Genomic DNA, 21,553 nt, shown 5'->3' with positions numbered 1-21,553 from the left:
ACATCACATTGTTATTAGAACCGATGTTAAAAAACCATAAATAACATCAGTTTACACATATAAAAGCAATGTCTTAAAATCACAAAGACATCAGAAAAATAAAATATTCGATGTTAATAAAGGAATATTAGCACATGAAAACAGGGTAATAACATCGATTTAAAAATAAACACCCGATGTCTATTTATCATACTAACATCGGTTTTTTAGAAAACAACCGATGTCTATTATCAACATTGACATCGGGTACTTAGAAAATGATCGATGTTTATTATCAACATTGACATCGGGTACTTAGAAAATGATCGATGTCTAATAAGATATAGACATCGGTTTTTTATTTTTAACCGATGTTATTTTATAAATATTGATTGTGTGTTATAGTTTTAAACAGGCCTAATCGTCCTAATATTACATTTCTGAACTCGACATTAAACAATTATATAACATCAATGTGAATTAGACATCAGAAATTTTTCAGAAACGATGTGTAATATTACATAGACATCAGTTTTTAACCGATGTCTATGAGAAAATACATTTAACATCAGTCACGAAGACATCATACATTTTTTACATAGACATCGGTTAAAAACCGATGTCTAAGGTCTTTTTTCTAGTAGTATTTATCCGTCGCGATACAATCACTACTCGACGGATGAGCAATATCTATCGAGAGAGTAGAAATGAATGAGGTGGGAAGAGAAACTATTGTTGACTCTGTGTTGATTGAAGTTATTTGAGGCACAGATGTCACAATAGTATCTGAAAGAATTGGCAAGTGAGCCAACAAATCATCTAAAAGATGATGCTCACTTGCACTAGATTTTGGCTTCCCCAACAGAGTTAAAGAAGGGGAATCAGGAATTGAAGTGTTTATCATATCTACTTCCAGTGAGTTAGTTGGTGAGTATGGTGTTTTAGTGGCTTCTATTATAAGAGATTTTGGCTGTGACTCCACATTTATTGGAGCCACATCAATCTGAATTTGAGAAGGTGCAGGGACTGTGTCTTTAGCACCAATTTGCACTGTGTGTGTGCCCTGTGCATCCCCAGTTGTTTTGGATTTCTTCTTTCTTGTGTAAGTTTGGGGTGAGCTTGTGTCCCTAATCCTTTTGGCCTGTGCTCTTGGCTGAGAGCTTTGTTCAATAGCCACATCCTTTTGGGAGGATGCAGCTAGAAGTGAGCTTTTGTCCTTTTTAAGCACTACAGTTTATTGGGAAACTACAGTGTGGCTAGGCTGGGATTCACTCAACTCTCCAACCTTATCCTTGGGGTTTCTTTGATGTTCACCCCTTCCCTCACCTAACTGACCCTCCTTCACACTCCCCTCTTTGGCTTTGGTAGATTTTTCAACTGGTACCTTTTGAGAGATACCAGAGGGGGTTTTCTTTGACTTGGATTTAGAAATTGTAGTTGATTTGGCAGCTTTGGTAGGAAACTGTTTGGTCATTATCACAGTTGCCATAGCTATGCCTGAACTCAAAGAAATAGAGGAGATTGGAATAGTTGAGGGTATGGATGAACTTACCTCACTTACCTGAGGTGTCTGCATTACAGGAAAGTAGAACATTGGCACATCCCTATGATGGTTGGCTCTGTTCAAATCTGCAATGATTCTTCTCTCTTGAACCCAACAAGCTAATTTGTTGTTTGGGTTCTCAAGTATAATCTCTTGACAAAGATGGTTAGCCAATATCATGAAAAATCTAGCATAATATACATTATTTCCCCTTTTGGCTAACTCACCTAGTTTAAAACCTAACTCATACAAGACAAGGCCACTGAAATTGTAATATTTGTCTGTAACTAACATGTATAGCATGTTAAGTATGGAAATGTTCACAGAATCAAAATTACTTATTTTTCCAGAGAAAACTTTAGTAACAACATCACACATAAAACTCCATTCCTTCCTAAGACCTAATCTCCTAATATCACTTAGCTTAGTAGTAGGAAGTGCATAATGCATGGAATTAAGCATATTGATCAAATCAGTGTCAGTTTGTGGTGAAGTTACATTATCATCAGGAATCTTGAAACATGCTTTTATCACATCACTATTGATACAAAATTCATTACCTTTGATAGTTAGAGTGATGGTTTTGTCAGTAGAGTTGTAAATTGCAGAAGTCCACATCTCTTCTACGACTTCACAAAAGATTATGGGTGATTCAAGCATGGCAAAACTTAACTTGCAGTTCTTCACGAAGTCCATCATCTTGTGATAGTCTTCTGATTGCTGAATACCCTTGTTGACCAAAGCCGTGAAGTTGTTCTTCTCGTAAATGAACCCAGTCTGAGACATAATCTTTACTACAGGTGCCATTGTTAGAGAAGGAAAGCTTGAAGAGAAAGAGGATTTTTGCTTGAGAGAGAATGAAATAAACGCAGTTGAATTTGAGAATGATAAAAGAAAATGATTAGAATGAAATAAGCTTTTATACTTTACTCAAAAAAATGGATAAAAATAATAAAGAGAAGTAAATTAACCAATGGAAATTGCCTAAATTAGCCGTTTAAAAATAAGCTGTAAAAATTCCACCCATTATCCGTCGTGTAATGCTTACAAACTGTAAGTATACTCGATGGATAATGTTCAGGGAATTAACAGTTAAGATTTAGACACTTCGACGGATGAGGATAAACTGTTATCCGTCGAGTTTTAAAAGATTCCAGAAAAGTAATTGATTTTTATTTGCACATTGTATATCGACAGATGACTTAACTCGATGGATAATGGTCATCCGTCGAGATGCAAATGTTGACTTAGCCAAAATTTCATCCATGACTAAAAATCAGTTAAATTTCTGGCTACTTTTCAACTTGCAAAATAACTCAGATAGATTCAAGAGTAATTAAGCATACCTAACTCACTTACCAACCTAGAAAAGGTGGATTCATCCAGTGGCTTGGTAAATATATCTGCAAGTAGCTTCTCACTTGGAACAAAATGTAACTCTACAGTACCATTCATTACATGTTCCCTTATGAAATGGTACTTGGTGTCTATGTGCTTTGTCCTTGAATGTTGCACTGGATTTTCAGTGATGGCAATTGCACTTGTGTTATCACAGAAAATAGGGATCTTCTCAACTTGCAAACCATAGTCTAGCAATTGATTTTTCATCCATAAAATCTGTGCACAGCAACTGCCAGCAGCAATATATTCAGCTTCAGCTGTAGAGGTAGAAACTGAATCTTGCTTTTTACTGAACCAGGACACAAGCTTGTTTCCTAGAAATTGACAAGTTCCTGTTGTGCTTTTTCTGTCAATTCTGCAACCTGCATAGTCTGCATCTGAATAACCAGTTAGATCAAAACCAGAATCTCTTGGATACTAAATGCCAAGTTTTGGTGTTCCCTTGAGATATCTGAAAATTCTCTTAATAGCTATTAAGTGAGACTCTCTAGGATCAGCCTGAAATCTAGCACATAAACATGTAGCAAACATTATATCTGGCCTACTAGCTGGTAAGTAAAAAAGTGAGCCAACCATGCCTCTATAGCTTGAAATATCCACAGACTTTTCAGTAGTGTTTAATTCAAGCTTAGTGCCAGTGGCCATGGGAGTTTTTGCAGATGTGCAATTCATTAGATCAGACTTCTTTAAAAGATCAAAAATATATTTAGTTTGACTAATGAATATTCTATTACTAACTTGTTTAACTTGTAAACCAAGAAAGTAGGTTAGTTCTCCCATCATGCTCATTTCATACTTACTTTGCATTAGTTTGGCAAACTTTTTACAAAGTTTCTCATCTGTAGAGCCAAAAATAATGTCATCTACATAAATTTGGACAAGTATGCTAGAGCCATTAACATTTCTGAAACATAAAGTTTTATCTACAGTACCTCTTGTGAAGTGATTTTCCGAAAGGAACTTTGATAAAGTGTCATACCAGGCTCTAGGTGCTTGCTTCAGTCCATAAAGTGCTTTCAATAGATAATAGACATACTCTGGGAAATTTGGATCTTCAAAGCCAGGAGGTTGACTAACATACACTTCTTCCTCCAAATCCCCATTCAGAAAGGCACTTTTGACGTCCATTTGATAGACCTTGAAATTGGCATGGGCTACATAGGCTAAGAAGATTCTGATGGCTTCAAGTCTTGCAACAGGAGCAAAGGTTTCATCAAAATCTATTCCCTCTTGCTGGCAATAGCCCTTAGCAACCAATTTGGCTTTGTTCCTTACTACTATGCCATTTTCATCCATCTTGTTTCTGAATACCCATTTGGTGTCTATTAGATTCTTTCCTTTAGGCTTGGGTACTAGCTTCCAGACTTTATTCCTTTCAAATTGGTTTAGCTCCTCCTGCATAGCTAAAATCCAATCAGGATCTAACAAGGCTTCTTCTACCTTCTTTGGTTCTTCCTTTGACAGAAAGCTGTTGTATAGACATTCTTCTTGAGTTGCTCTCCTGGTTTGAACTCTAGAAGAAACATCACCAATAATTAGTTCAAAGGGGCGATCTTTTTTCCATTTCCTTGGTTGAGGTAGATTAGCTCTAGATGAAGAGACCTCAATGTTGTCTTGATGTGTGATTGATTTATGATTGCTAGAAACTCCCCCTGAGTTTGTGGATCTTTGATTTGAGAAAGGGGTACTTTCTATGGGTGATCTGCCTTGACTTCCTACTCCTTTTGATAACCCGACGGATGGTGAATCTTGAGTACCGACGGATGAGGCAGGTTGTCTACCAACGGATAACACAGATTGCCTTCCGACGGATGAAGCATTTTGCAACTCGACGGATGTTGAGTTTTGTGCTTCATTTGTGGTAGATTTGTCTGCATTATCCTTAGACACTGTTTCTTGATCACTCTCATCATCACTTTCATCACTAACTATCTCAACATTGTCGAATTTGAGGCTCTCATGGTAATCTCCATCTTTCAGTCCTTCAATCTTTTTATCATCAAACACAACATGTATGGATTCCACAACAATGTTGGTTCTTAGATTGTAGAATCTATATGCTTTACCAACAGCATATCCAACAAAAATTCCTTCATCTGCTTTAGCATCAAACTTCCCATTTTGATCAGTTTGATTTCTCAGAATATAGCATTTACAACCAAAGATATGAAGAAAGTTTAGAGTTGGCTTCTTGTTCTTGAACAATTGATAATGTGCCATGCATCTTGCTTGATTAATCAGAGAGATGTTCTGAGTGTAGCATGCAGTGTTTACAGCTTCAGCCCAGAAATATGTTGGTAATTTTGATTCTTCAAGCATTGTCCTTGCAGCTTCAATAAGAGATCTATTCTTTCTTTCAACTACTCCATTCTGTTGTGGAGTCCTTGCTGCTGAAAACTCATGCAAGATCCCATTTTCTTCACAAAATGCTCTCATGACATGGTTCTTGAACTCAGTTCCATTGTCACTCCTGATTCTTCTTACTTTGAAATCAGGATGATTGTTAACTTGCCTTATGTGATTGATGATGATTTCACTAGCCTCATCTTTAGACTTTAGGAAATATGTCCAAGAGAACTTTGAGAAATCATCTACAATTACTAGGCAAAATCTTTTCTTTGACATTGACAATACATTGACTGGTCCAAACAAATCCATGTGAAGCAGTTGTAGAGGCTCTTCAATTGTTGAATCAAGTTTCTTCCTGAATGATGCTTTGATCTGCTTCCCTTTTTGGCAGGCATCACACAGTCCATCCTTTGTAAACTCTACTAGAGGAATGCCTCTAACTAGCTCTTTTTTACCAGCTCATTCATGGTCTTGAAATTTAAATGGGATAGCTTCTTGTGCCATAGCCAACTTTCATCTTGACTTGCTTTACTGAGAAGACAAGTTACAGATTCTGCTTTAGTTGAGTTGAAGTCAGCTATATACACATTTCCTCTTCTCACACCAGTGAGAACCACTTTGTTGTTTTGATTATTAGTCACAACACAGGCTTCTTTGTTGAAGCTTACTGAGTTGCCTTTGTCACAAAGCTGGCTGATACTCAACAGATTGTGTTTGAGACAATCCACTAAGGCAACCTCTTCAATAATGACATTATCCTTTGAAATCAAGCCATATCGCACAGTATAACCCTTGCTGTCATCTCCAAAAGTAATACTTGGGCCAGCTCTCTCCTTAAACTCTGTGAGCAGGGTAGAATCACCAGTCATGTGTCTTGAACAACCACTATCCAAGTACCAAAGATTCTTTATATTTCCCTGCACACATCAAAATCAAATCAAGTTGATTTTGGTACCCAAGTTTCCTTGGGTCCTGCCTTGTTAGCTTTCTTCTTCTGTTTCTTAGGTCTTATCTCATTTGACTTAGGAATTTCAGATTCTTCCTTAGTCAATTGGGTTGTACCTTTGAAACCACTAAATGTAACAGAATTATCATGCATGTTATGGCTAATAGGAAATGGCATGCTTGGAGTAAACATATTATTCAAGTAAGGCATGCTAAATGGCATTTGAGGCATATTGTATGCAGCATAGTATGGATTAGGTGCAAATGGCATATTAGCAAACTGTGCATTCATATTCTGTGTAGGCATAGCATTAACAAGCATGGGAGGCATGGCATTCATGTTAGGAAATTAAGGATGAACAGACATGGTAGTAGGCATGGCAGATTTGCAATTAACAGACAAATGATTTACACTACCACACTTGACACAGATTTTTCTGGGGGCATATTTATCAGGTGTGTAGTTATTGTGTTTGTTAATCCCTACTTTACCATTCCTATTGTTTTTCTTTTTAGTCTCTGTTTTTACCTCTATCTTCTCAAGTCTGTCACTTAACTGTTTGACAGTCATGTGACCAATATTAGCCTTTTTCCCTTTCTTAGCTTGACTTGACTCTCCTGAAACAAAGTTCTTGGAAACAGACCCATACTTTTTATTTAGCTTGATTAATTTGGCTTTGCTAATGGGTTTGCTTACAGCCGACGGATGAGGATTTTTATCATTCGACGGATAACACTTTTTGTTATCCGACGGATAGTCCTCATCATCCGTCGAGTCTACATCTGTCAGCAACCCATCTACCAAAATAGGTTCTAGTTTCTCCTTATTCTTTTTCCAGGCTTCATCACAAAAAGACTCAATTCTTTGAACCTTGGTGATTTGAGCATGAACATCCCTTGATGTTTTCCATGCTTTAATCACCTTTTGTTCACGCTCGAGCTGCTTCTTCAAAATTTCTTCCTTTTTCAAGGACTCAGTTAATTCCTCCTTGGCAATCTTACACTCAATTTTTAGTTTCTCAAACTCAACAAACTGAGATTCAAGCACATTATTCCTCTCACTTAAAACAAGTTGTTTTCTTTGATTTTAGCATTTTCTTTAGTGAGAGACTTAAGTGTAACACGCAAATTATACAATTCTGTAGACATGTCATTTATGGCATCATTACACTCAGCTTTAGATAAATATGCAAGGTTTGTAGTGATTACCTGATTGCTTGAGGAACTTGTCTCTATTTCATCAGACTTGGCCATTAGGGCTAGATTGACATAGCTGACATCTTCATCTTCATCCAAACCATCAGCTTCCCAGTCATTCTCTTGTGTAATAAAAGCCCTTTCCTTTTGTTTGAGTAGATCAAAGTATTTTTGCTTGTAATCTACAGACTCAAACCTTTTCTTACTGGAATCTGACTTTCTACACTCATTTGCAAAATGCCCTGCCAAGCCACATTTGAAACACTTGAATTTTGACTTATCCACCATGTTTCTATTTGGCTTGGCTGCTCCAAAGTTCTTTTTGAACTTGAGCTTGGAAAATCTTCTTGAAAGGAATGCTAGGTGTTCATCAATGTCCTCCATGTCATCTTGGCTCAATGAATCTTCACTTTCTGCAGCTAGCCCCTTACCCTTGCTTTCACAGACCTTTGAAGTTGATTCCACAGCTTCCATCTTCACTTCTTTCTCCTTTTCCAGATCAGCAACTAGAGCAATGGATCCTCCTTTCTTCTTTCCTCTCTCCATTCTTTCATCCTGCTCTATCTCAAGCTAAGTTTTCAGAATGCCATACAGTCTCTCTAAAGTAAACTCCTTATAATCTTGTGAGTTTCTCAATGAGACTGTCATTGGTTTCCATTCCTTTGGAAGAGATCTGAGAAATTTCAGATTGGAGTCTTTAGTCTGATAGACTCTTCCATGCAACTTAAGAGCATTTAGTAGTTTTTGAAATCTACTAAAAATGTCAGTGAGTGACTCACTTTCTTCATTGTGAAAATGCTCATATTGCTTAATCAGGAGCTGCATTTTATTTTCTCTTACTTGCTCAGTACCATCACAGATTATCTGTATTGTGTCCCAAACTTCCTTGGTAGTCTTGCAGTTGATGATGCTATCAAACATGTCTGCATCAACACCATTGAACAGAATGTTCATGGCCTTTTTATCTTTCCTGACTTGTTCAATGTCAGGATCAGACCATTCATGCCTTGGCTTTGGAACAGATGGCTCATTTCCTGTTGCAGCTCTCATTGGAATATGAGGGCCTCTTTCTATGCAGTCCACATAGGCCTCATCTTGAGATAGAATGTGAAGATGCATCTTTACCTTCCAATGATGGTAATTATCTTTATCAAGAAAAGGAATCTTGACTCCAACATCTTTCTTGTTCATCTTGCTGAATTGTTTTGATCTTTAAACTCTTTGTAGATTAAGAGCTTGCTATGATACCAATTGTTAGTCCCTTAACAATGTAGCAAGAATTACAGAAGGGGGGTTGAATGGAATTCTTGAACATTTTTCTTGAAATAAAAATGTCCAACTCGATTATAGATATATTTGTTTTGATTAGCACAATGCGGAATGTAAACTTAAATGAATCAAAACATAAGTAATTAAAAATAAGAGTCTTTAAAAACTTTCTGGTGGATTTAAACAATTCCACCAGAGATATATATGATATATCGAGAGGACTCTGTGTGCAGAAATGCTCATAGCTGCTTACAAAATAGAACTGCTGAGAATACAGAAAATGCTAAAGATTATGCTTACAAAGATTTCTCTATTTTTGTGTTTCTCAGCTATCTCAGTTATTTTTCTATTTGCTACTCTCTTGGTTTATATAATACCAAGATTATAAAGTCAAAAAGACTGAACAAATATAAAATCTAACAGTCTTAATCTTTGCTGCTTTTCGTCATCCATTACCCAGTTAATGGGCTTCCATAATGTGTTTGTATACAACTCGACGGCTGTGTGTCAGCTTTCACTGTTCAACTGATGTTTGAATTCTTGATATGATCATCCGTCGACTTTCAGATCATCCGTCGAAGACTTAATTGATCATCCGTCGATAGCTATGTTAAACATCCGTTGATAGCCATTTGATCATCCGTCGATGGCTCTGTTAATCATCCGTCGGCAGCTATTTTGGCACTTGACTTCATTTCACTTATACAGAATTACAAGACATTACTTATGTACAATTAATCAACCTATTCTGCATATCTAGTTAAAGTCAACATGACTTATATGCTACTACAGATTCTATACAAAGGTGCATACATCACTGTGCTACAAATTTATTGTTACATAAGCTACTCACTCGATGGATAATAAGTTAATCATCCATCGGGACTATAATGAGTTATCCGTCGGGACTATAATTCTTATCCGTCGAGTGCTACATAATTTCAGTAAGTAAAACCTACTTAGATGTTTTGTTTAAGTGATCATCAAGTGCACAACATATTCACAACAAAGGGTCATTCCTAGATGTTGGTTGAAACATAACGTTGATTTGTTTGACGTAGTGATAATTCGGAACCCCATTATTAGAAGAATTAGGATTTGCACACATAGACACTTGTGAAGGGGCACTAGTGATTTCTAAAGCTTCTAGCCTTCTAGTGAGAGTAGCTAACTTAGCTTCGATTGCTACAGAATTACCAACTAAATAGAAGCCTTTATTAGCTAATGAACTGAGTGTTTCATTTTGCTTATCAAGATCCCTATTAGACTCCCACAACATGGTCTTTTCCGTTGATTCCTCGAAAAACTCCCAACATTGATCCCCATCTTTTTCCATTAATTTACCTTGGCACATAGACTCTAACAATGCGGTTGTTGAACTATCTAAGGCCCCGTAGACAATCTTACAAAGCTCCATTTTTCTATTCCATGGCGGGGACATTGAGACAAAAGGTTCTTAAATCTATCAAAATATTTCCAAAAAGACTCATTTTTCTTGTGATGAAATTGGTTTATCTCATTTGTAAGTCTCGTAGTCTTCTGGTTTGGAAAATATTTTTTTAGAAAAATGATGACGAATCTCTCCCAAGTTGAAATTGAATCAACCGGTAGGCTATATTACCATTTTTTAGCATTTTCTTTAAGAGCAAAATTGATTAGTCTAAGCCCAATGGAATCCTGGGTTAATTGTTGGAATTTTTGTAAGGCTCAAACCTCCTCGAATTCATGAATGAAAGGATACGGATCTTCACCCTCATTCTCGGTAAATTTAGGTAACATACTAATATGATGAACTTTGATCTCGAAATTATTAACCTCAACAGGAGGAAGAGTAATACATGAGGGTTGACCGGAACGAGCGGGGTAACATCGGTCTTTAAGAGACACATTCATGTTCACTATCGGTTCGGGCATTTCTATTGGTTCGGAATCCGAAGAAGAAGAAGAAGACAACTCGATTGGTCTTAATAATCTAGATGAATCGTTCCTAACCCAAGTATTTCGCATAAACAAGACAATAAACACGTGTTAGATATTGAGTACAATGAAATGTAACATAGAGGGGGGTGACTGTATTTCTTGGATTTTACTTCACTTTTAAAACTGTTTGGATTGTGGATGAACAAAACAGTTAAGAATTATAGAGATATAATAATTAGCAGTAAACACACAAAATATAATATCCAAAAACTCACTTAATTGTATTAATTAACTTTGTCTTACTATAAATACGTGTTCTTAGAAAATAAGAACTCAGCTTCAATATTGAGAGAGATTAGAAGATTTTTCCAGATATGTTTGTTACTAGTAAACTAAGGACTCGTGCGCTTTATAGCCTAGCAGCACGGGTTTACAAAACTTGCACTAAAATGTAATAAACCATTTTCTAAAGCAACCTTGTCTATTTCATTTTCCGAAGTTAACAAATTTATGTAGAATCTTGTAGGCCTGTGACCATCCTTTGTTCATTGAATCTTGGCCCTTGATCTTGTATTCTTCAAGCTACTTTTTTAGTCTTTCCAATTCAGTGAATGAATTATTTGTTGACTGATAGTCCTAGATAATTTTAGAGGGCTCCTTTCATTTTTTCCAAGTATAAAAATTATGAAATTTTAAAAGATATCATACCCAAATATTAAAATAACAAGACATAAAAGTAGAGGATAAAATGTAATAAAAATACTTGAATGACATTAATTGAATAGAATGTTTACAAGAACTTGAGAACTACTACAAAAGAAATGAAAACTAGATCTAGAAATTGAAAAGAGAGGTTACTACTAAAATTAGGGTAAAACTAGATGTAGAATATAAGGGGGAAATGAGGGGTATTTATAGCTAAAAATAGGGTATTTAAGTCTTACAAAATTGATTGCACTCATTAAATCAAACTTTAAAAGTTGTATTGAATATAATTGATTAAAGTTTTATCTTTTTAGAGTGATGGGTAGCTATCAATCCAGGGGTTAACGCATTGGACTCATTAGAAGGCATCTGATCAACTTAATATTAACTTTAGGGCTTTGTTAATTTTAAAATGATCATGATCCCATCATAAAAAGATTCCCATTTTTTCCTTGAATAAAATACTTCAAATCAATATTCTTTAATGGTTTGAATTCCCAGTAGTGAGGGAGTCACGACGGTTTCGCTTAAAACCAACAACCTTACAAGTTCAGTGAACTCGCTTTTGACAAAATCGCCCCATGTCGGAAATAAAAAAGATTAGTATTTTATTTCTTGTTTCATAAACACGAGAATCTCATAATCGTTTGTTCATTTTAAAATATTGAATGTTACAGATTTTATCTTATTTAGTAAGCATGGCATGAGTGTCATATCTAATACATACATTCTTAATCTAATTAAGCATGCATCAATAAACTACTCTACACATACATTCATCATTTGAGCATATATATGTAAAGTACAATAAAGTAAATGTGGTTAGTTATGGTTTCATCCTATGTGATCTTCATCAAGCTAATAATAAATATCTAGGTCAATCTAAGTTGGAAAATAAATACAAGCTAACTATTACATGTTTTTTTCTTGATTTGTCTCTTCCTTATATTGCTTCCTTGGATGACCTCCATATGAGATTACCCTTCCTTGATTTTAAATCTTCATATCTTCATGTACATTACAAGAATGAAATATAAAAACTAATCTAATTAACTTACAAGAAGAACTCCAGTTACATTCGAGATTTATAATTACAAGATCAAACGACATGCAAGTCGTATTTAAAAAACCAAAACTATTAAACTAAGGTCATAAGTCATAACCATCCACCATGCTCAATTAACACATAAGAACATGTTAGAACACATAATCTGATCTTTACATATCATACCCATCATGATCTAATCATAAAAATAAAATATGCAAACAATTAGAAAAATCAGAATCAAATTCTAAAAATATAAAATCGCTGTTCACAGGTAGTAAACGACGTCAAACGCCTTACATACGAGTCGCTAATAACATTAGCTATCAGTTTTGTTCAGACGCTCGATTTCCTATCCAATAGGTTATTCGTTCGCGAAAATCGGACATCAGACCCAGATTTCAGAGAATCTGCAATATCTGATTCAGAATCCGTATCTAATACGATTCTCATAAAAAGAACAAACATAAATCATGTATATATCAGTATACATACAGAGTATATAATTATCATATACAACTCACATGAATATCGTATATTCAAACCATACATATACAAACATATTGTATCAACATCAAAACATGGCAAATCACGTACATGCTTGTATATCAAAATTGATTAAACACATAAACGAATTAAATACCTTCACAAGTAGCTCTGATGCCACTGAAGGGTTTCGAGCACATAAACGCAACAGAAACGATGTAAAATTAAATTAATACTATAGTAAAATTGAAACCCTACTTAGGATCCATGAGAAAATTAGATATTTAATTCGTAGTAAGAAACTTTACATTAAAGAAGTTTTAAGAGTTCATTAATTGAAGAATTAATGGAGTTCCAAAACTTGTTGAATCACCATGTATCCCACTCTCACGATCTACGCTCTACGGTATCCACACGAACGCTTTTCCCGAAGTATTGATGTGTACTAGCACCCAAAAACTCTATCTCTACTTCTTTTCCTCTTTTCCCTTGAACGACTATGGTTTTGTAAACCATATATCCTTTTATGTAAATCAGCCCTCAAAGAGTTTATATAAAGAGAGAAGAATGAGTTTTATAATTATAATCTAATTATAATTCATACTAATCTGAAATCCCAATTTATTATTTAATTAAGTCACACTTAACTAATTAACAACTTATTTCAGAATTAGTTTAAGTAATTAAGTCATACTTAGTTAATATCATAAATAAAAAAAAATTAATTATATAATTTAAATTTTATCTATTTCAAGGTTCTTTCTGCGTGACCCCGTAGATTATTATTAAATTGACAATAATTTTAATAACTACTTATGAATTCCCGAGTTACTTGTGTTCGATGTTTGCTTAAACAGGTTTGTGTACTGCACATGGTTATATGGCATGCTGACATTGGTTTTAAAATCTGAAGTAGGCCCTGTAGTCATTATTTTTACTTGCTCGCAAATGTGCAAAAGGCTAAAAACCTAAACAAAAATAACCAGTCCCACCTTCATGGTTCTTTTTATCTGATCCCAAACGGGGCAAGGTTAAATCTTCGATGTGAGCTAAAAAAATGTCAAATTATCTAGACAAATGTTTAGCTTATTCTGTTGGTATTTTTCAAATTTTCGACGCTTTAGTAAAATGTCAACTTACTACGCAATGAAAATGCAGGAGCCTTGGAGGTTGGAGATAGTGAATGGAAAGGACAAGACGATACAGGCTTTTTACTGTATATGTTGCAGTTGCTGGTTGGTAGAGATGCCGGTGCATTAAACAAAGACTCAATACACATGCTTCTAATTTTTTGTGATAGTACATCATCAGTTACGTACAAGTTGCAGGTGTTTCAATTGAACGAAATATTTAATTTAAAATAATAAACAAAGAGAAAAGTCACCCCATACACTGTTCTACCTTCAAGGTAGAAGACAATTGGACTCTCTTTAAATCTAGCCACTAAATTATGGTTGAAACTTGATCCAACTTGTATCAAGGTCAGAAGACTTGTCATTTCTCTCTTTGATTGAAATCAGATCAATGACGGATCCAGAAGACTGTTCCCTGGTTACCTTCTCTGCTGACAGTCTTCCGGAGGATCTGATCATGGACATTTTATCAAGGCTTCCAGTGAAATGTTTATTCCGAATCAGAGCTGTTTCCAGGACCTGGCTTTCCGTAATTTCAAATCCTATATTTATCTCTTTACACAACTATCGTTCGATCACTAGCACTGAAAACAGTGATTCCTTCATTGTTCACTACCTTGATGGAAACGAGGACTCAATTTCTCTCCTACACTTCAATCCTTGTCGAATTGGCATTGGTCTCCACCGTCCTTACTCTCAACTTCACTTCCCCTTTGTTCCCAAGTTGTTCCTTGTTGGTTCTCATAATGGCATTGTTTGTGTCGTTGTGTCCAATTATCCTGCAACAGACAACTTTGACAGGGGGTCTTACATGTACCAAAACCATGAGACCTATCTTTGGAACCCTGCAACTAGACAATCCAAGCTCCTTCCTGTATATACAATACGGCAATCTCATGATATTTATTCATTCTCCTTTGGGTTTGGTTTTGATCCGATTTCAAATGATTTCAAGGTTGTGAGAGTTGTAGCATTCCACCGAGGGTTGATTCGTGCGGAGATGTATTCTACAAACACAAACGCTTGGCGAGAGCTTGAGACTAATGCCATGAAAATCCCGATGTTCATTAGTTTTGATGTCTGCTTGAATGGATTTTTATATTGCACATGGTCGCGTGGCTTGATGACAAGGTCGTGTGGCTTGATGACATTCGATTTGAACAAGGAGGTGTTTGATTTTGATATTGACTTCCCTTCTAATGTGCAAAAGACCACTGACACAGAAGTCAACTATTTTGAGTCGCGCATCACAGAGTTTAAGGGTTCAATTGCCGTGATTACCTTTTATTCGAACGATGCATACGATACTACGATTCACTTTTGGAGTCTGGATGACGCATGCCTTCCTGCTGGAATAAAGGGCTCTTGGTCTCCATTGTCAAGTATTGTGTTGCACGGAATAAATACGGTCTATAGCTACTTCAACGGTAGTGATAACATTATAGTGAAAGACTACGGTCATAACTTGTACTTGTATAACTTAGGCAGTGAAGAGACCAAAAAAGTCTCAATCAAAATTCATTTACATGAAATTTTCGAGTACAAGGAGAGCCTAGTTTCAATCAGAGGATCCGAGCAGATCAACTGAATGCCCATGATAATTAGCTAGGATACAGAAAGTTATTCTTGTATTACTCTTTTCTGACCATGGTCTTGTGATGATCCTTTTTCTAGCATCTAATATATCATCTAATTCATCTAATTCTTTTCAATGATAACTTTGTCTAGTGTTTATATTATAAGTTTGGCAGTGTTTGCTGCATAATTTAGGTCATGACAACTCTTGCTTGGATCATTATTCCTGTGGCATTTACCATATGTAAAGGTTAGGGGAGTAACGAGTCAAACTAAGCGAGCCATTTGACTCATAAAATACTTGTATTCTACCGGGAAATATTTGAGCTGAGCTTGAGTAGCTCGTGCAGTTCATTGAACCAAGTTTGAGTATCAAAATATTCGACTCGTGAGGATAAACTTTCTGATAAACTATGTATTATTTTGTACAAGACATGGGGAGTGACAATGCAAATCTATGGCTCTTACACAGGTTTTAAACTACCTATGTAATTCACCTTTCAATCTCTACTACACGTCGACATAATACTACTGTAGTGATTTCAGTCAAACTTCCTTCAAATACAGTATGTGAAATCATTTTTAACTTTGCCTTTTTTAGGATGCTACTGGAATACTTATGAATTGGTTGAACTCCATTTTGCATCTGAACTTTGCACTGGACTAGCTTGGTAAGAAAATTCGGGAAGGTGGGTGAACATAATGCTTGTAGAACTACCCAACTAACTCCCAAGGATTAATTGGTCTGGGTAAGGAACATATTAATTTTGGAATTACTTCCATGTATGGTTAAAAAGTAACATCGCCTAGTTTTAGCCCTTCATGTTGGTTTAGCTTAATGAAAAATAGAATAGACATGAAGACTAGTTTGGCGTCATGTAATGATCGAGTGGCAAGGCCACGAGTTCAAATTTCTCGAAAAAGCCTAGTGCATACATCAATTTTGGAGATGGTAAATCTAATCGGAGATGGTAAATCTAATCGGCATGATTATCTGGTAACATGTTGTCTTCTTTGATGCGCAGAGATGCAAAAATTTATGCGCTGTACTTCAGCAGGTGGAGTTTTTAAAACGCACAACACTTGTGCATTGCACGATTTTATACACAAATTCAAATGCTCTATTGTCTATATTTTCTAAGAAATCTTAACCACTTGTTTGAATTAAGTCTTCCGAGCGGACATGGCTGTTAAGAATAGACAAACTCAGTCCGTTGGCATTGAAGTTCAGTTGACTTTCGGTAGGAGATAAAGAACTCTACACCAACCTGTATAAATGTAAGGACACTTTTCATTTCTCATAGATTAAATCAAATTACTTTTCTAGATTCCATAATGGCAGATCAAGAAGAAGACCGTTCCCCGTTTACCTTCAGCGGTGACAGTTTGACAGAGGATGTGGTCATGGACATTCTATCAAGGCTCACTGTAAAATGTCTACTCGAAATAAGGGCAGTGTCCAAAACCTGGCTCTCGATAATTTCAAATCCAACTTTCAATAATTTGCAGTACAGTCGCGCCATCACAAGCCCAGAAAATGAAGACTCTTTCATCGTCAACTGCCTCGAAGGAAATGATGACTCACTTGCTCTCCTCCGCCTCCATTCTTGTCGAACTGGCTTTGATCTTTCTCGTCCATGCTCTGAAGATCACTTCACATATGTTCCCAAGTTGTTCCTTGTTGGTACTTTTAATGATATTATATGCGTTCTTATTTCTAAGGACCCTGCCAGATCTAAGTTTCTCATGGGTACTTATATGTGCCAAAATCATGAGAAATATCTTTGGAACCCTGCAACTAAACAATCCAAGCTCCTTCCCCTACCTAGCACACGGGAGAACAAGGATACACATTCATCATCCTTCGGCTTTGGTTTCGATCCAATGTCAGTTGATTTCAAGGTTGTAACATTGGGCGAGGGGCTCTATGGCGCGAAGGTGTATTTTACAAACATGATGAGTGTTTGGTGAGAGCTTGGGCCTAACACCATGAAAATACCATATTACAATAATTTGGATGTCTGTTTGAATGGGCACTTGTACCGCACATGGTTGCGTGGTCTCATGACACTTGATTTAAAAAAGTACGTGTTTGATTATAACTATTACCCTGATAATGTGCTGAAGATTCTTAATGCAGAAGCAGAATATTTTCAGACCCACATCACGGAGTTGAAGGATTCTATTGCCGTGGTTACCTATAATGATTTCGGAGACGATCTATTTGATGGTATTATTCGCCCGTGGACATTGAATGATGTTGTAGAAAAGTTGAGGAAAACTTGGATTATTCTGAAGTGTTGACAAACAATTTTAGATTTAAACAATTTGGTGGTTATCCAAACTTTTCAACCGGATAAAATCGGAATATAAGAACAGAGAATGATGTATTTTGTGTATTTGTGTGAATTCAACAATCAACCTTTTATTTTTTTCTATATAGATGACCAAATCTGTTGCAAGTATTATATAGGTGTCCAAAAGACATGTCCTAAGACACATCCATATATGTCCAAAAAACATGTCCTAAGACACGTCCCTTGAGATATGCGGTTGTGTCTAAAAGACATGTATTTTCACATTAACACCAACCCCGCCAATACTGAAAATCATAATAAACTCAAACAAGCATGCACTCCGCACTCTCCCGACTTGTTTGATGAAATATTACAATCACATTGGTCAACTAGTTAATCCAATTACACTAAAATATCTAACAATCCTCCCCCATTTTAGCGTAATCCATTTTCTAAACAAAATCACAACAAACAACAAATTTATGCATAAATAAAATATCATGACGATTGAATTTCATATTAGTATATTACACATCCCAGATATTCGAATATCATGGTATCACAACTGATTGAACCTCTGTTATTCATAATGAATACATGAACATAATATACACATAAATTTACATTCTCAAATGTTCTCACTTGACACCATCTTTTACTAGCCTTGTGTCCTAATCCTTCATAAGCATAATAAAGTCAAGTCCTAACTTCTTGAAGCGGCTAAACTTCATGCTCACATAGGTAGCTCTTTTATTCTTGCACCTGCATATGCAATTTTTCAAAAGAACTATTAAGAAGATAAACTTCAACCTCCTCAACTTGCAGGTCTGAACACATACCTTGGGATGATACTATTAATGTGTTCCAATCTCTAGATGTTAAGCTTTCCGTATTGAATTCAACATCTAATGTCATATTAGATGGGAATTGGGTATCTCAACATGAGAAATTTTAGATGGACTTTAATCCCACCCCTACAGTCGATTTGTACACAAGATCTCTTCTCAACCCTTTGGTCAAATGATCGGCTAAATTATGTTGAGTTCTTATAAACTCCACTGATATAACACCATGCATGAGAAGCTCTCGAATCATGCTGTGTCTAACACCTAAGTGTCTAGACTTGCCTTTGTACACTTCTCTATAAGCATTAGCCAAGACAGACTCACTATCACATCTGATTGATATGGGAGATATCGGTTTAGGCCCCAATGGAATTTCATAAATCAGATTTCTTAGCCATTCAGCTTCTTTACCAGCAGCTGATAATGCTACAAACTCAGATTCCATTGTTGAGTTAGTAATGCAACTCTGTTTTTTTGATGCCCAAGAAATAACACCTCCCCCAAGAAGGAATACCCAACCACTCGTGGAAGAATGATCTTCTTTATCACAAATCAAACTTGCATCCGAATGACCTTCAAGAACCGAAGGAAATCCAGTATAAGTCAAACCATAATCCATGGTTCCTTTTAAGTACTTGAACACTTGGCTTAAAGCTTGCCAATGATGTGAACTTGGTTTGCTAGTAAACCTACTAAGTTTACCAATAACATAGGCTATATATGGCCTAGTGCTTATCATGGCATACATGAGGCTACCAATCGCTCTTGAGAATTCAAGTTGAGATACTACAACTCCTTTACTAGATACTAGCTTAAGACTAGGATCAATAGGAATGCTAACTGGAGAACAATTATTAAAGTTAAATCTTTTCGGAATCTTCTCAATATGATGAGATTGAGAAATTGAAATACTATTTATCGTATGCTTGATCTTTATACCAAGAATCACCTCAGCCTCTCCCAAGTCTTTCATGTCAAAATTAGATGACAAAAATTTCTTGGTTTTATCCACTTAATTTTGGTCAATACCAAAAATCAACATATCATCTACATATAAGCAAATTATGACTCCTTTACTAGAATCATCAAACTTGCTATATACACATTTGTCTACTTGGTTAAGAAGAAAACCATTAGACAAAACCACACTATCAAATGTTTGATGCCAATCTTTTGGTGCTTGTTTAAGACCATACAAATATTTCTTCAACTTACACACCTTGTGCTCACTACCAGGCATAACAAACCCTTCCGGTTGTTCATATAAATCTCCTCATCTAATTCACCATTCAAGAATGCAGTTTTTACATCCATCTGATGAATTATAAGGTTGTGTATAGATGCAAGTGCTATCAACAACCTGATAGTAGAAATCCTAGCAACGGGAGCATAAGTATCAAAGTAATCAATCCCTTCTTTTTGCCTAAAGCCTTGTATAACCAATCTGGCTTTAAATTTGTCTATGGTACCGTCCACTTTCATTTTTCTTTTGAAGATCCATCTGTTTCCTAATGCTTTACAGCCATGAGGTAGATCACTCAATTCCCATGTGTTATTATTCATGATAGAATCTATCTCATCCTGAATAGCTTCTTTCCAGAATGCAACATCCCTTGATGTCATTGCTTCATTAAATATTTTTGGATCCTCCTCAATAATAAAATTATATTGGTACTCAGACTCAATCTCAACCTCGTCTCTTGAACCTTCAACCAAATAAAGTTGAAAATCAGGTCCAAATGATTTATTTTTTCTAGCTCTAAACCTTCTCCTTGGTTCAGAAGGTCCATGAACATCTTCAGTTTGAACCGGGTTCCTACTGAAAGAATTCTGAATCATGTCTCTTGGTCTAGGTATAGATGTAAATCTATATCATCAAAGTCAGCATCTATTGACTCGATAATCGTATTCACAGATACATAATCATTAGATTCTAATACATAGAACCTATATGCAATGAAATGCTCATCATACCCCACAAAAATACAATCTAAACCTCTTTCACCAAAGTTTCTCCTTTTGGGTTCAGTGAGCCTTACAACTGCTCTACATCCCCAAACTCTCAGAAAACTCAATTTTGGCGGCTCTTTATACCAAAGTTCATAAGGGGTAAATTTATTCCTCTTAGTAGGAATCCTATTCAACAAATAACAGGCTGTTAATATAGCCTCACCCCAAAAACCTTCATTCAAACCCGAATAGGACAACATGGAATTAACCATCTCTTTCAAAGTCCTATTCTTCCTTTCTGCCACACCATTTTGTTGTAGTGTATAAGGAGCAGTGGTTTGATGTATTATACCAGTAGATTGAAAGTATAATGGATCATAATACTCAACTCCTCTATCAGTACGCAGATTTTTAATCATAGTACTTTATGTAGCTCTACTTCTTCTTTATAGATTTTAAATTTATCAAGAGCTTCATCATTAGTATTCAACAAATAAACATAGCAATATCTAGATGCATCGTCAATAAATGTAATGACATATTTTTTATTTCCCAACGAAGGTGTAGCATGAAAATCACATAAATCACTATGTATCAGTTCCAACATTTCAGATATTCTGTTTACGTCCTTGAAAGGCTTTCTGGTTATCTTAGTTAACTTAAATGTTTTACATTTCTCATTGTTTATATCAATAGAAGGTATGAGGCTCATTTTAGACATATCCTTTATTCTTTTATAATGTACATGTCCCAGTCTAGCATGCCACAATTCAGATTTATTCAAATTATTGCTAGCACTATTAGAAGCCATACAAGCAGATTCATCATCAAATGAGACATTAACATTCAACATGCACATGCCATTACATAAATAACCAAAACCAACAAAAGTACCATTCTTTGACAAGATATAC

The 21,553-nt window shown here is 35.7% G+C and overlaps 3 protein-coding genes across 3 annotated transcripts; 2 read left to right on the top strand and 1 right to left on the bottom strand.

The window, feature by feature from the left end:
• Positions 1-9,683: 9,683 nt before the first annotated feature.
• LOC141660535 (uncharacterized) lies at positions 9,684-10,100 on the bottom strand. The gene has a single exon (XM_074467528.1). It carries the CDS (start codon positions 10,098-10,100, stop codon positions 9,684-9,686), a length of 417 nt encoding a protein of 138 aa, XP_074323629.1.
• Positions 10,101-14,363: 4,263 nt separating this feature from the next.
• LOC141660534 (F-box/kelch-repeat protein At3g23880-like) lies at positions 14,364-15,560 on the top strand. The gene has a single exon (XM_074467527.1). The coding sequence runs from the start codon at positions 14,364-14,366 to the stop codon at positions 15,558-15,560; it is 1,197 nt and encodes a 398-aa protein (XP_074323628.1).
• Positions 15,561-16,730: 1,170 nt separating this feature from the next.
• Positions 16,731-17,518, top strand: LOC141660533 (F-box protein At1g30790-like). Its single transcript, XM_074467526.1, has 2 exons — positions 16,731-16,788; positions 16,875-17,518. Exons 1-2 carry the CDS (start codon positions 16,731-16,733, stop codon positions 17,516-17,518), a joined length of 702 nt encoding a protein of 233 aa, XP_074323627.1.
• The last annotated feature ends 4,035 nt before the right edge of the window (positions 17,519-21,553 follow it).

This window comes from Apium graveolens, chromosome 5 (assembly GCF_009905375.1).
Source record: "Apium graveolens cultivar Ventura chromosome 5, ASM990537v1, whole genome shotgun sequence".
NCBI classification, from domain to species: domain Eukaryota; kingdom Viridiplantae; phylum Streptophyta; class Magnoliopsida; order Apiales; family Apiaceae; genus Apium; species Apium graveolens.
Note: the sequence above shows the minus strand (reverse complement) of the source record. Positions and strands in the feature narration are given on the sequence as shown.